Source organism: Daphnia pulex, chromosome 2 (genome assembly GCF_021134715.1).
Source record: "Daphnia pulex isolate KAP4 chromosome 2, ASM2113471v1".
In the NCBI taxonomy this organism is placed as follows: Eukaryota; Metazoa; Arthropoda; class Branchiopoda; order Diplostraca; family Daphniidae; genus Daphnia; species Daphnia pulex.
The window spans coordinates 7,129,645-7,145,612 of record NC_060018.1 but is presented as its reverse complement, the minus strand read 5'-3'; the positions used below and the strand labels follow the sequence as shown (position 1 = coordinate 7,145,612).

General features: G+C 48.7%; 1 protein-coding gene across 5 annotated transcripts; it reads left to right on the top strand.

The window, feature by feature from the left end:
- Positions 1–9: 9 nt before the first annotated feature.
- On the top strand, positions 10–14,915 carry LOC124188592. 5 transcript variants are annotated; one of them, XR_006872417.1, is made up of 6 exons: positions 10–1,076; positions 7,766–8,747; positions 8,807–10,701; positions 10,759–14,646; positions 14,740–14,786; positions 14,855–14,915. XR_006872417.1 is itself a non-coding variant. In XM_046581326.1 (5 exons), the coding sequence occupies exons 1-4, from the start codon at positions 39–41 to the stop codon at positions 14,296–14,298; spliced, it is 7,455 nt and encodes a 2,484-aa protein (XP_046437282.1). In that variant the 5' UTR covers positions 10–38; the 3' UTR covers positions 14,299–14,338; positions 14,402–14,915. The 5 variants fall into 5 exon arrangements, 2 of the variants coding, with proteins under 2 accessions (XP_046437282.1, XP_046437281.1); XR_006872415.1 differs by having other exon boundaries at positions 14,740–14,915; XR_006872416.1 differs by having other exon boundaries at positions 10,759–14,786.
- The last annotated feature ends 1,053 nt before the right edge of the window (positions 14,916–15,968 follow it).

Here is a 15,968-nt window from a genome sequence, read left to right as displayed (position 1 = left end):
TTTATTTCTTTGGAGAACTGGATCCGTCGCCCGGAAAAATGTGCTTCCTGTCGGAAATGTTGAGCGGAAGTCGAAAGGCTTTCGTTGAACGATGTGTCGCTCTGGAAAGTTGCTGGGAGCAGGCACGCATTTGTCTTTTGATGGAGGCGCTTCGGGATAAAAATTGCAGCCTCAATGACGCCCAGTTATTTTTTTCCATCACCGATTACGACATTTTCAACGACGAAGAAAAATTGTACATCGATCTGATCGACGATGGTCCCTCAGTAGAGAGCGCACTGTTGGTTGACAACCAACAGCCGTCGTGTTTCTTGGGTGCGCTGCAAAAATTGGCCATCGAACGATTCCGAGCGGAGTTTGTGCGCTGTTTCGAGCCGTCCATTACCGACCGGGATATCGAACACTTTTTGATGCCCAACCAGCAGATTGGCGCTCCATGTAGCCGGGAAGCTTTAGCGGACAAGCAGCACATCATCCAACTTTGCCGATCATTTAATCGATTGATCCGCACAAAGAAAGAACAAGGCGACGAAGTGCGCGAGTGGCTCCTTTGGTTTCGTGACGTCGTCATCCCTTCGCTGAAATCGTACGAGGCGCATCAAGGACTCTCCGTCCACCAGATAATCAAATTGTTCGAAGAGGTTGGAGAATTTTCGCTCGACTTGTGTCGATCCGCCACGACCGGTTGCCGACCTCACCAGTGGATCGATATGCTCGCCATTTTCGCCATTCAGAATTTACTCGATCAACTCAACGAAAAGTGCCGTGAAGATGAAGTTGATATTAAGAGTTCCGACATCGTCCAACAACTTGTACAATGGTGGCCATCGTCCGGAGCGCCAGGATCTTTCTTGCATACCTTCTACCAGAAGATTCGGCAGGAAATGGCGGGTGATCCGATTCGACTGATGAATCTCGTCCAAGAAGTGACCAACAGGTTGACGACACCCAAGCTTCAATTTCACGAAGACGTCATATTGGCCAGTTTCTCCAATGCTTCTTTAAACGATTGGCCGTCAGTGATGCGCTACGCCCAGCTGGCCGTTGATTGGACGCCCGACCTTGCCCGTCGCTTGGTGTTTGCTTCTCACACACCGGAATGAAACTTTCAGAGTCGTAATTTAACTTAAGTCGAATGTATTTCGGCTCGGGGGAAACGGGAACACAATTCGGGTTTAGGTGACGGGACGATAGTTGCCTGCTATACGTCCGCACGGAAAACACAAGAGAAAAAAACAAGAAATTCGGAAAACGACTCTGAAAACGTAAAGTGTAGAGCGTCGGCACACGTGCGCTCTACACCAGCAAAACGAGAATGTATCTACGTTTCGGTCTAGCTCCTCCCTTCTTCTCCAATTCCCTTACTCCGATCCAGACGTTGTCGGATCGATTGCCAATAATTCCAGTGGGTCCGAAAATTGACAGCTTGGAAATCTTGGACTTTCCAACATCGCCGGCCCTGCGCTTTGTAGTTACAGGCGCATATTCACGGATGCGGACAGGCTCGAGGGGGGAGAGTTTGTGAGACGGACGGTGACGTTCGACTCCATTTAAGTAGACGGTTCCTTCCGCCTAACACGGCGGCAAGGCAGGTAAATATAACGCTCCGGCGTTTAAGTTCGGTGGCGCGTTCTTTCCTGGGTAGGATAATCGGATGGCGAGCGTTGAGGGGAAGCAGCACCTTGTTGATTCTTCTGCCAGCGCGTAAAATCCCGTTGGGATTTAAGTATGGAGAGAGCTTGAAATCGGACAATTTTTCGATGGGGCTGCCGGCCCGTAAATCTTCCGCTTCCTGGCGGTAAACGTTGCGCTGGGTGTGCGTGAAGATACAGATGCGAGCGGAATCAATTTCATCCAGACACCGATTGCCAATTCCTGGCCGGAATTCCTTCCGCTTCAGGTTGCGAGCGCGTTTGTACTCGCCGTACGTGTCAATCACGCACTTGTAGATATCGGTCGGATCTTCGTTTTCAACGCACTTTGGTTCGGGGTTGAAAAGGCATGGGCATCTCTGGTCGGCGACGATATTTTTCGGATGGATTGGTTCGTTCGTCTTCCACGAAGGCCCAGATTGATGCCGGACGCCATCGCGTTGTTTCGTGGTCGTTAAAATATTCCACGCTCTCTTCTCTTCTTCGCCGATAGACTGAACGATATCGGGCTTTGTATTTAAGGTGTCGGCGTCGATAAATTGTTCCAGCTGGAGATCACACCCATCTTCGAGCGAGCTCACGTGGAATGAGCTGGCATCGGTTTCACCTCCGGTCCCGGTTGGTCCGCCGATACACCACCCGAAGGCCGTTAAATAGGCGCGTGGTGCTCGCTGGTGGAAGGGATCTTTGCGGGTTTCAAAAATATCGATGGCCGCCGGATGGTCGTGGCCAATCAATATTGCGATTTCTTCCTCCAGGGCGGAATGAATTGGGACGTGTGCGAGGTGAGGCCACCTCTCGGTGAGGGCTGCTAGGTCGATGGGTCGCTTGCTGAGCCGGAACGTTTCTTTCACTTGAGCGTCGACGATGTTGAAAATGTAGCGCCGATCCAGTGAGATAATATCGAAATTCACGATCAACGTGTCGACTGGTTTGCCTCTCCCGTCGACTGTATTGGTGACTGCGCGTTCAATGCGGCCATTTAGTCCCAAACGATCGGATATTTCTTTCTTGACGATGGAGATTTCGCTTCCGTTATCCAAAAGCGCGTACAGCTTGATCTCTTTCCCGTTGGCACATAGAATAATTGGCACCATCGGCAGCATGGTGCGTTTTCCCGCGTATGCTCTGCTCTCGGTGGAGATCGAACCCGAAAATGTTGCTGCCGGTGGTGTCTTCTCTCTCGTGAACATCCTTGGGGCGCCGTGAAGAAGGGGATGATGGACGGCATCACAATCCGGTTGAGTGCAGCGTTGCGTTTGGCTACAATCTCGTCCGATATGATCATGGCCAAGACAGCGGAAACATATGCCTTTTTCCTTGGCGATGATCGCTCGTTCTTCCACCGGGAGTGATTTAAATTCTTGACATTCTTCAAGGTGATGTTGATCGGTACTGTCGCAGCAAGGGCAGCGTAATTGATTTGTTGATTGCTGCGCGGGTCGGTTTTCGGTTGTTGTGTTGAATACGTTGTGGCTTTGGCCACGGCGGCCGTCTCTGTTACTTTTCTTCGGCGGATCACCACTGGATCGGGATGATTCCATCGCTCCTGCTCTAATGGAATGTTCGGCCATTGCGACGTCGTCCAACCACTTGTCCAAATCTTCAACTGTCGAAAGCTGGGGCTGTTTGGCCCAGCTCTTTTCACCCCAGCGGCTTTTGAGTGCAGGCGGGAGTTTGGCGACCAGTTGTGCCAACGTGGCGTGACTATGAAGCTCCATTCCATATCCGCCAAGGCGGAGTGTGGCCACGACGGAATGTAGATTTGCCGAGAATGCCCGAAGGGCGTTGAAGTCGTTATCTTTAAACGGCTGCAGCTTGAGCAATGAAGATGTGCAGGACTGGGAAACGAGCTGTGGGTTGCCGTAACGTTTGTGCAGCTCGTGTAGCGCGTGATGGTAGAGCCCGGGATTCAGCAGAGCGCCTCCGATGTTCTTCCTGATTTCGGGAGTCAAGGCGTCGTGTAAATGAGCGATGCGTTCAGCATCAGAGCTCACAGCGTCGTGCACGAATATCTTGAACATTTGAATGAACATCGGCCAGTTGCTTGGGTCCCCGTCAAAGTTCGGTACTTTCATTCGCGGGGGCTTAACGCTGGATCTGGTTTTAGTAGCGAACGGTGTCCCGAGCGTGTGAATCCAATCGTCCGGGGTGTAAATTCCCGACGCGCCATCGTGGCCGTACGGATTCGGCGGCGGCTCTGGTGGCACAGACGAGTTGGGCACAAAGGGCGGTGCGTACACATTGCTTGGGAAAGGAATCGACGACGGCCGGTGGCTATTCGTGGTCAACGTGATCGGCGGGCAGGTGTTCGTTGAGGCCGGCCCGTATGATGACTCCGGAGCAGACGCAGCAATGTTCGTTCCGTAATTCATGCCAGTAGAAAAATAAGTCGTTCCACCAACGCTGGATGGCATAGAGAACGTCACTGCTGTCGATAGGGGCACAAATCCGGATGATGATCCATGTCCAGTATGAAAAATCGTCTCTCCAACACTGGATGGCATCGAGAGTGACACGGCGGTCGATGGTGGTACGTATCCGGATGACGGCCCGTGTCCAGGCGGATTTGTATGGTTGGTTCCACTTGCCACAACTGTTGAAGTCGGTGGTTGCGGCGGTGGGACATTTACTCCACTAGTAGCTCGTCCTGCGTTTCTCCATGACGGCCAAGGCACCGAAAACGACGTGCTCGGCGGGTATGAAGCGGGTGGTTGAATCGGAGGTCGACTAGGAGCTGAGCTGACATTTCTACTGGGTTGAGTAGCTGCTGCAGAAACCGGTTGGTTCGTTGTTGTCGGCGGCGTGACATAACTAGTCGTCGGCGGCGTGACAAACCTAGTCGTCGGCGGCGTGACAAAATTAGTCGTCGATGAAGGCGGGATAAACGTCGGGTTTGTCACGCTGGTTGTCGGTACGGTGCTGACGTTGCTGGATACTGGAAGAGTCGGCACGGAAGAATATCTTGTCATCGTTCTACTGCTGGGAGTGAAAACTCTCGTGGCCAAATCTCGCATCTGCGAGAAGATCCCCGGTTTTGGGGTGGACGGCGCTGTCGATATCGGCGGGACGGGTGTCGCGAATAATCGGGCCGGTGGTAGCAACTTCTGGGTCGATCCAATCAACGGGGTCGACAAAGTAGAGGGTCTTCCGGCGGGTGTGGTCATCGTACGGTGAAATGTAGTCGCTGGAGCTACCGGAACATGCCCAGCCGTGTTGGTCGTCTGTACGTTTTCTGCCGGTGGTGGTTGACTGAGTGGCGCCGGTTGATTAAAGATGCTTGACAGCAAAGTGCGTCTCCTCATAAATCCGGACGGAGCGCTCGATGTTGACATCGCTCGTGTTTCGTTGGCCGCGTCGTCGGCACCGGTGATGTCAGATAACTGCTGCCGCATGATGGCGCTGGTGAGTTGTTGCAGCTCCATTTCGTCCTTTAACTTCCGCTGTTCACGATCTGCATCTATTTGTCGTTGTCTAACTTGCAGCTCTCTCAAAGATTCGTCTTCTTCCGCTTGACGTTTCGCCTCATCCTCCGCTTGTTGAAGTTTGAGTCGAGCTTCTTGTTCTTTTCGTTCGGCTTCAAGAATTTTCGCCTGCGCGGAAGATGCGCTGCTATGTCTCGACGATGCTCGGGTTGCGACGGAAGCTGACGATTGAGGTTTTGTAAAATTCAGGTACTTGTCGCAGTCTGCCAGTAGCCTTTGTTGATCGTAAATTACTGCTTGAATCCATTGTCGTTGGCCCTCTAAGTCGTTGCTCGAAAGGTTTTCCGCGTCGGCGGAGACGTATCGGTCGTGTCGCCTTTCTAATTCTTCGAAGTCTCGCACGTAAACTGCTCGAAGAGCCCGTATTTCGTCGCGGTCGGAGCCGTTTCTCACTGCTTTCATTAATTTCTTCCCTGACTTCGTGTGAACCGACTTTCCGCCAGTACGGAGGTTCTTAAGATGATCCGGGTCTTCGGTCGCTTCCAGATCACAATGGGCCTCCTCTTCATCGTCGTCAACTTCTTCATTGTCATCTTCTTCATTGATAGGCGGAAGGGCTATTGCTTGCGACTGCTCCATGTCAAGGCCTATTCACTCTCAAAGATGAAACGCGCGTGCTGTGGTCGATCGGGTAGATGAGATGATGTAAGATGGTGATGAAGGTGAGCAATGGCGGGCGAAATGGCGTGACGAATAATAACGAAAGACGCAACCAATAAGGCGGACTTGAAACCAAAGACGCAACCAATAAGGCGGACTTGAAACAAAGACGCAACCAATAAGGCGGACTTGAAACAAAGACGCAACCAATATGGCGGACTTTGTAAAGGGAACAATAGGTACAAACAATAAGGCGGACTTGATAAAAGACGCAGCCTAAATATGGCGGACTTGACGGAAGCAAGACGCAGCCAATAAACGTACCAAACAGGAGACGCAACCAATAAATATGGCGGACTCGACAAAGCAAAGATGTGGCCGAATAAGTGTACCAAAACGAGAGACGCAACCAATAAATATGGCGGACTCGACAAAGCAAAGATGTGGCCGAATAAGTGTACCAAAACGAGAGACGCAACCAATAAATATGGCGGACTCGACAAAGCAAAGATGTGGCCGAAATATATTGTGTGAGAGACGCAACCAATTTGGCGGACTTGGCAAAGACGCAACCAACGTGGCGGACTTGCCGGGAGCAAGACGCAGCCAAAAAATGGCGGACTTAAAAGACGCAAGACTCAACCTATAAAAATGGCGGACTCAACAAACAAAGCGAGAGACGCAACCAATAAGGCGGACTCAACAAACAATAGACATGGCCAAAGGAATATATTTTAAAACGAAGCGCGATCAAAAGGGCGGGGAGTGGCTAACAAAGGACGCAACCAATATGGCGGACAAGGAATTTATTCTTGACGTCCTTCGTGCTGGGCGGCAGAAACTTGTTGATCGGTTGACTTCCTTTTGGCGAGGATCTGCTGCATAATTTCTTCGGCCTCTTTGATGAGCGCTTCACGGTTGTGAATGATCGGTACGGTCGGGTCTGGATTTCGGCCGGCTCGAATGGTCTTGGCGATTTCTTCGGCTTCCTTGATCGCCTTGTCGATGATGGCCTGTCGATCGCTTACGGGTTGAACAATGATGCGACGATCGACGACTGGTCTGCGGGTGATCGCGCTCCTGCGAGCGGGCGCCAAAGATGGCGCGCGTGTGTCGGGGAGAGCGGCAGGGTTGTGATAACGCGATCGTCGGGCAACTCTTCTCTTCTCTCTCAACACTGCCTTCTGTTCTTCGTCCTTCTTCTTACCACGAGGCAGTTTAAGGCTAGGGGGGAGATCAGCTCTCCTCTGGCTCAAATTGACGATTAAGGATGACGGGGTGGTAAGATGGCGATGATACGGGCGGATGTGTTGGGATACGATGAGACAAGATTATGAACGATGAGACACGAGGGTCGACGGAGGGTTTCACGCGTGTGATCAAACGGCGAAACCAACGAATCTGCCACGCGGGTCTTTCTCGAAAACGTGATGGTGATTTTCGGTATGACGGGGTGATGGTGCTGCACGGACCTGTAGACGAATGTACCGGGCGGGATACAGGAAGCGCCAATCAGCCGAACGTCGGTATGCAGGAAGCGGGTCGCAGAGAGTGGTTGAGCTCAATCGAATCTCTGGGAATTTCCTGACGGAACACGTGTGTGTGAGGGCCGATGGGCCGAGGAACGTCAATTCCCGGTCGATGCACCAAATGTTTGCTTCTCACACACCGGAATGAAACTTTCAGAGTCGTAATTTAACTTAAGTCGAATGTATTTCGGCTCGGGGGAAACGGGAACACAATTCGGGTTTAGGTGACGGGACGATAGTTGCCTGCTATACGTCCGCACGGAAAACACAAGAGAAAAAAACAAGAAATTCGGAAAACGACTCTGAAAACGTAAAGTGTAGAGCGTCGGCACACGTGCGCTCTACACCAGCAAAACGAGAATGTATCTACGTTTCGGTCTAGCTCCTCCCTTCTTCTCCAATTCCCTTACTCCGATCCAGACGTTGTCGGATCGATTGCCAATAATTCCAGTGGGTCCGAAAATTGACAGCTTGGAAATCTTGGACTTTCCAACACTTGGTGTCTATACTCGACGTCCAATTCGGGCAGCAAAGAAGCGACCACTTTCTTCGTTTGGTCGTTCACCGCCACCCGGAACTAAAAGAAAAATCGGGCGACACTGCTCATTTAAAAAACATTCTGCAGAATTTGTTTCGGTACCCCTGGATTAAAGATCGTTGGATTGCCTTGATCGAAAAAACTTTGATGAAAAAGTTAATGGCGGTGGAAGATTCAGTTTGGAATTCGCTGTCCGATGCGGGTATCATCGAAAAAGACATGAGAAAATCGAGTAAAGTCGATTTGAGTGTCGAGGACATTTTTTCCATCATGAGTCGAGATCCTGAGTCGAGCAAAGTGATCGGAAATTGCAGCGAAATGGTTGAACGCATCAGACGCATCCGGATTAGAGAATTCGAAACTAATTTCGACGTCAGAAAATGGAGTAATGAATTAAAGAAGTCGAGCAGCAAATCATTGCAGGTGGACGATTTTCTGGCTGTTGCTTGTCGAGTTGTTCACGATGAAAAGGGTTACGTGCCGAGGGACGTTCAACTTATTGCAGTCGCCGCGTTCGTCTCTTCCGATGATAACCGCCAAGCCGGACATATGATTCGACGTATGGGACAAATTTCAACTGGCGAAGGAAAAACGCTCATCTCTGCTCTGGTGGCCATTTATCATGCCTTGCGCTACTGGGACGAGGATCGACACGTTAACATCATTACGAGTTCTTCCGTGCTGGCCGAAGCTAACATCGCCGAAATCGGATGGCTCTTCAAGGCGTTTGGAGTGAGCGTGAGCAACAATTGTGACCAGCAATGTTCGAACGACGAGGATATCAGACGTAACCGGTACAACAACGACGTCATCTACGGCGACCTGGGCAGTTTCATGCGTGACATTCTGCTCACGCGCTTCTTCGAGGACAAGGACGTGACCCGCAACCGCAACCCGGGAGCCATCATCGTCGACGAGGTGGACTCGATGACCCTCGATAAAGGTATTAGTGTATTGATTCGTGATAATCGATGAAATAATTATCTTGTTTTATTTTTAAAGGCGAAAACGTCCTGTACATGTCGCACAACATTCCCGAAATGTACGATCTCATGCGGTTGTTTGTCGAAATCTGGACGATGGTCAACGCCCCCGACGTCGTTCGTTTGGCCGAATCGAGTGACATCGTCGATGAAGTTCACCAGTTGATCGAGCCGATGATTCCAACTTGCGTTCCCAATTGTTTGAAGCAATTTGCCGAACGGCACCTGTCGACGTGGATCAAGAGCGCGTTCCGGGCTTGTTACCTACTCAAACCCAACGACGCCTACAAGGTGGACGATTGCGGCGACGGACAAGGCAGACGGATCGTCATCATGGACAAAGAGACGGGAGTGGAGCAAGTGCAAACGGAGTGGTCGGACGGTTTGCAACAATTTTTGCAGTTGAAACACGGCCTGAAATGGACGCCCATCTCGTTGAAGGCCATTTTCATGTCCAACATTGGCTACTTTAGCGAATTTAAGGGCCGCATGTACGGACTGACGGGCACACTTGGTTCCGCGGCCGAGTGTGACCTTCTGGGCCAAGTGTTTGGCGTCGATTTTTTCCGCTTGCCGCGATTCAGGCCGCGCTTTTGCCTTCAACACGAGCCGATCATTGCTCACGATCGACAAAATTGGCTCAATGGAATGCAAAAGAAAGTCGTCAGCGTTGCTTCGAACCAGCAGCGGGCCGTTCTTGTCGTTTGCGAGAACATTGAATTAGCCAACTCGATTTACGACCGCCTTAAAGCAGACGCTTCAATTCAAGTCGTCAAATACGTCAGCTCATTCGACGAGGCCTTCAAGGAGAAACAACACCAAGAAGTTCTTCCAGGTCAGGTGATCATTGCCACAAACTTGGCCGGCCGTGGAACAGATTTAAAACCCAGTAAAGAGCTCCTCAACAACGGCGGTCTTCACGTGATTATCGGGTTTCTACCGCCCAACTCCCGCGTCGAAGCTCAAGCCGAAGGACGAACGGCCCGCTCTGGCCAACCTGGAAGTTACCAATTTGTCATCGAAAATACGGATGAGGAAAATCGAAAATCCCACCTAAGTGGCGATCCTTACGGCCGGATGCTTCAGTTGAAATCAAAGCGCGACGAAGACGAACGGCTCCGATTGGACAACATCCGACGAGAAGCTCTGCCAAAGATCCAACTGGAAGAGAAACTTTTCCACGAATACTACGAGAAATGCGTCCGCCCCTTGAACCAAAGATCTCTCGAATCATTTCAGTCATTTAGCACAGCTTCTAACTTGGAGCATTTACAACAAAATTTCAAAACGATTATGAGAAATTGTTTCAACAATCGCTGGGCGCTTTGGCTCGACGAAAATGCCGTCTCCATCGAGAAAGCCCATCGCGATCCGGTACTCGCCGACAGACTGAGCGATAGTTTCGATCGTCTGACAATGTCCATCCAATCATCGGACGTCGAGTCTATCATGTCCAGTCCGAGCGAATGGACTATGCTCGCCCGTTGCTACGAGGAATCGTCGCGCCCGAGCCGTGCGGCAAAATGTTACAATAAAGTGGCGACTATAGAACCGAAGTGGTGCGAAAACGCCCTGCTCGATCGCGCCCGCCTCGCTCTGGCCGACAACGCCGGGTACGAAAAGAAAAGGGAGGCAAAAGGCTACTTGAAACGGGTCCGGAAACTGATCGACGATCGAATCGAAGTGCTCACCAGTCTCAACCAACGAGTCGATCAATGTTTGAACAGACAAATGGAAAACGGATCGTCCCTCTGTCACAAGCGGTTCGAAGAACAAGTGACGAATCAAATCCGTTTGTGGCGAATTCACGCGTCCAAAATCGACAACCTGGTCGGCGTGTCGTTGAAATCTGCCCTGGCTTCCATCCTACCCACCGAAAACGACCAACACATCGATCAAGTCATCGAGTTGCTCGTAAGTACTTGTAACATTTAATAATTACCAGAATAATGAAACTGTTGTCATATTTAGGGGAAGTGTTATTTCATTAAGCCACGCCGCTACAGGAAAGCGGCTGAAAATTCGTTCGATTGGCCTCCGTTCGTCACCCACTGCCGCGAGCCTCTCTTAGATCTTGTGAAAAATAAAAATTGCAAACTGTCGGATATCGAGGACGCCATCTACAAAGTGGAAACAAGGCTTTGGAGCAGTTTAATTTCCGTTTACATCGATGAGGGCCAACTAGCTGGTGGTGGGAAAATGATCAAAGGCGATCAGCACATCGGCGAAATACCCGACACCATCGTATCAAAAGCTTACCGGCGTATTTTACCCGGTTGGTTGAAATTTCACGACGGCCAAGATTTTTCGCTCGTTTCCTCCACACTCGGTATCGAAGATAGTGGCCAATTGAAGAAGCTGGAAAAGTGGCTGGACGGCGAGAAATTATTGCAAGTGACGGACAAATGCTTTCGTCACCGCATCCTGAAACCGATTCCCTCGATGGATCGAGATCCTGACGCTCAACTGGTGAAAGGTGTAGCCCTCTCGTCTTGCGCCGATGTTGTAGCCACTTGGTTCTCTTCGCCCATCGTCGAACGGAATGGAAATCAGTACGTTCTTCGGCCACTTTTCGATGAACGTAAAAAGAAATTGGCCAAACAATTCCTCGATTTCCTGGTCGACGTAGAAGTTCTCAAAGATCCGGCCATTAAATTTCCGTCTGCAAACAGAGAGCGATCTCGAGAAGATATTCAAAAAGATTTTGATGAGATCAAGAATAGGATTAATTCCCTCAACGGATTCGACAAGCTTGCCAAGCTCTTTTACAGCAAAGAAGAAACAGAAAAGGCGAGAGAAGAAGAAAAGCCAAAAAGCACTTTAGAACAAAACATTAAACAGCTGATCCCACCGATCGTTCCGGCCTTTGGTAGTTTGGCTGTTGCTAGCCATTTTGCTGAGATTATCAACAAAGTTCAAGAGGCTGCCGCTATGACAGAGAGAAGGAATAATCTGTCCGCAGCGCTTATGCAAGCCGTTGGCATTCATCTCGGCCAGTTGAAAACATTGGCGAACGTCAAGTCCTCGTTCTGTTCGTTGCAAGACGCTCTTCCGCCAGCCGGCGACGATCAAGCGAGTCCATTCGACGAGGTTCAACAGTTCAACAACCAGCATTTGGATCGCGTTCTCAAAGTTGACGAGTACGTGTCACGATGGGATTGGCGGATCGGCGTCGTTGCCCTGATTGGAGTCGCTCAACTGGTCGGCGCTATCGCTTTCCCATTCTTCAGTGCGGGACTCGTCGGCGAGGGCATCAACGATTTAATGTTCGCCTTCCAGACCCTACAATCACCAGGATCCTTCACTTGGAAATCCTACCTTGTAGACAAGGCCAAAAGTTTGGCGCTCACTGCCGTCACTATGGGTCTGGGAGCCGCCCGGCTTGTCAAGGCGTGCGGCGGCAGTTTCAAGCAAGCGGGCAAACTGATGTGTCGATTCAATGGAACACTAAAAGGATGGTTTGAGGCCGGCAAGCAGATCTTGATCCAGTGCGCCAACATGATATTGTCGTCCATCATCGGCCAGGCTGTTAGCCACTTCCTCACGTGGCTCAACATATTCATCAGGGAACAGGTGCTTGAGCGCATCAAATCTTTCTTGTTCAGCAACTCCTTTTTGCGAGAGGCTTTCACTCGGCTCAAGGATCTCATGAAATCCCTGATGATTGCCATTGTCAAAAGCGGCAAGAGCGCAGACGAAGCGAGCCAAAAGATCAAGGAAGTGCTGGATGGAGCCACAAATCAATTGAAAGCCGGCGATTGGTTTACTGAGCTTCGCACGAACGCTTCGTCAATCACCAGTCGCATGATGAGAATCTTCAACGACTCATCAGCTGGCTTGTCCGGTTTGCAGGGCAACTACGCCGGCGAGTACCGGTCACACGCGTCCACCGGAAACACCCAAGGCATCACTGCCGCTGTTAACGCCGGTACAATTGAAAAGGCCATTCAGATGGGCAAGACTATCGTTGATTATGGCCAAAAAACTACTGAAGTGATTCAAAAGGTCAACAATTTAGTGACTAATTGCGAGTCGGTCATGAAATTATCAACACACGGATCGACGTACGTCGGCGATCTGAATGCCGCTCTACAGGACGAACTGAGAGCGATGAAAACGAAAAATCAGCAGGAGCAATCAGCTGTTGGCGAAAGTGCTGGTGGCGGGTTATCAGCAAAAGAGGCAGAACGATTTGAAAAATTTATTGCTGAAACCGAGGGCGAAATTCAATCATCGATAATGAAGGAAACTCTCGATACGATCCAATCGACGTGGCTCCAGCCCATGATCCAACTCCAAGTCGAGAAGAGGGTAAGAAATATCAGCTCAAAATTCGTCAAAAAATACTGCCCCTCTCTCTTACCGGAAGGAGCTGACGACCTCAAAGACAAGAATGATTCTAAGAACGGCGCTGACGATGGCAAAATACCAACTGAGGATCAATGGATCGATGAAATGGGCAATGGAAAACCGGTCGGGCCCATCGAAATGCAAAACGCGGTAGACGCTTGCGGCTTCGTGCTTGAAATAGAAGATAATACTGGCCAGTACACGCAAGGGACCGAAGGGGACAAGTTCCATTACTGTCCGGAAGGAAATCCTTATTCGGATAAACCCGTAGTCAAAATGAGTTTCACGCAGAATGACGACGGAACCAAGCACGTCTGCCTCATCATGCCCGATGGAACGAAACACGAATATGTGCCCGATCCTTCGGAACCACCTAACCGCTGCTTCTTCAACGCCCTTTCAAAGGCTCAAAATGATCCTTCGGTGGATCACACAATTGAAAAGTTAAAGAATCACGCCAAAGGAAACGATCGAGCTCGATTCATGAGCAAATTGGGTGTCAACCAGAGCTACCAACACTTGCAGGCAGGTGCATGTAGTAAAACCAGAAATGGAAAGACCATTTATGAAAAAGACAAATTGGGAAGGACCGTTCGAATAATTACAACGGAAACGGAGAGAAAACAGGAGCGCAATTCCAAAAACATGAAGGAGATCAAGGAAAAACTAGGTTTTCAACCGGGAGACGTGTACAGTCACGATGTCTCGCTCAACTCTGGAGGTGTCGACGAAGTTAACAATATTTCTAGAATGACACACGAGTGCAATCGCTATCTCTACCGAGAACATGAGGAAAACTTTGAAGATTTTCGCGACTACAATAAACAAAATGGGTCACCAGAAGTGATCACCAGGGTCATCACAAAACATTACGAACATTCAGTCGGCGAAATACTGCGCATGGAGAAGGAAGGAAAATATGCCGACCGTTACAAAACCAAGGGTTACCAGCACAATTTTTATACTGGATCACTGGAGCAACCAACTAACCAGTACTTGAGTGGCTTCATTCCCAATTGTAATGGACAACAAGCAAGCATCTTTTTAATGCGAAATAATGATTTGAGAAGAATGAAGAGGACCGATGCGCGCAGAAGAGCAACCAATGTTCCGTTCGTCAGCGGACGTAAATTCGAAACATTTTTTCTTGATCGCAATTAATAAGGCCCATATGGAAAATTAACACGATGACATCTTGACAGTAACCAGTGCAGCTTATGATTTTAATTAATCAATCCTTGTAATTTTTTTGTTTTTTTGTTAGCCATTTACTAATTAAACTGATGCCCATACTATGTCAACCACGCGAATCCTTTTCTTCTGTGCAGCACATTATTTACAGACTATCGGTAGAGTCGCCAAGCTCTTCTCAACAAAGACTTATTCGATCCATCGCTGGGTGAATTTATTAAGTGTGGATGTATATATCCTTATAGCCTTCTGGTCTGACCCGTTCAACTAATCAGTTTTGTTCCCCGGTTGCGTTAATCATCATTAGAAAATTTTATGGTGAAAATGATTTTCTTTACCTTCGTCCATGATTTGGAATCGTTTAAGATTGTTTTTCTTTTTCACAAAATGACGAAAATGTTGATCCTTCAGGTTCTACAGGGCACCCGGCACCACTGTCATTCAGAAACCGGCTTCGGGTAATTTGAAAGAAAGGCAGGAAATATTACAGTGAATCCTACAGACCTAATCCTACTCTTCATCTCAGGGTGACATAAAAGTGATATTCGTACCACAAATAAAGACAACGACGACGTGATTTTACTTCATCTGCGTCTTGGCATTATCAAATTATTTAAATTGTATCTTAAGCCTTAAAACATTACAAAACAAAATCGTCCCAATTTCCGAGAACCCTTTTAAAAGAAAAATGAAATCTGCGTTGAAAAAATTTTGCCTATGCAAGGGCTTGAAAACTGATACATTTGGCATAGTGAACTTGATGAGTTTAGTAGCGAATTAGTTTGAATAACACATAATTTATTATTGAAATAATTATCTAGCCAATACATGCTAGATAATAAAAATAATATGAAATGTACTGTCGAATTTGGACAGGAGACGACATTGGTAGCCAGTCGTTTCAATAGAAACCCAAAGCCCTTCCCAAATGCCTGATATCTGTAACACGGAACGACCAAATGCGATTTCCGGCCTGAACCACTACGCCACGGCTGTCAAGGAATCCAGCGCTTACGTAAGAAGCAATATCATTGACCGACAAAACAGAACGTGATGAAACTCTATGCTGCTCTTCAAAAAAAAACTGCGCTTACAATCTGGAAATCAAGAAAAACAAATTAGAACAACACGGTATATAGAGTGGTTGACACTGCTCCAATATTGCGCCAAAGTAACTGTTTCCTGGGGGTGGGGCAGATGTAGAAAATTGAAGTTTCTATAGATTCCAACAGATTTTTTCCGCTTGAACGTGGAAACTGAGAGTAGCACTTGCTAGCATCTGTAGAGCCGTAGAGGTAAGCTGAAGCAGGGAAATTAGAAACAGCATTTCTTTCTTTGATTCTTCAGCGAAATGACGAATTTTCACACGAAGGTAGTGTTTGGTGTAATATTTGGAGTATTATTCGACACAGAAGTTATAAGATTCCTAATACCACATAAGTTCAAATGCCTCGCGTTCCTCGGTCTCTTCGATGCATTCTGTTCCCTTATTTTAGAAATTATTCCTATCAAAAGAAAATAAATTAAATTTTTTAAATAAATTTTTTACTTGATAATTATCATTACTTTGGACGTCTTGGATGATTTTCTCGCTGACATATGCCTTTCAAATTGTCGTCAATTTTTTATTAGTAGATGCG

Bases quoted from the DNA above. Each gene is read 5' to 3' on its own strand.
- LOC124188592 (XM_046581326.1), top strand. From the start codon at position 39: ATGTGCTTCCTGTCGGAAATGTTGAGCGGAAGTCGAAAGGCTTTCGTT. The intron at 8,748-8,806 runs GTATTAGTGTAT...TTATTTTTAAAG, and splicing joins CTCGATGACCCTCGATAAAG to GCGAAAACGTCCTGTACATG. The intron at 10,702-10,758 runs GTAAGTACTTGT...TGTCATATTTAG, and splicing joins ATCAAGTCATCGAGTTGCTC to GGGAAGTGTTATTTCATTAA.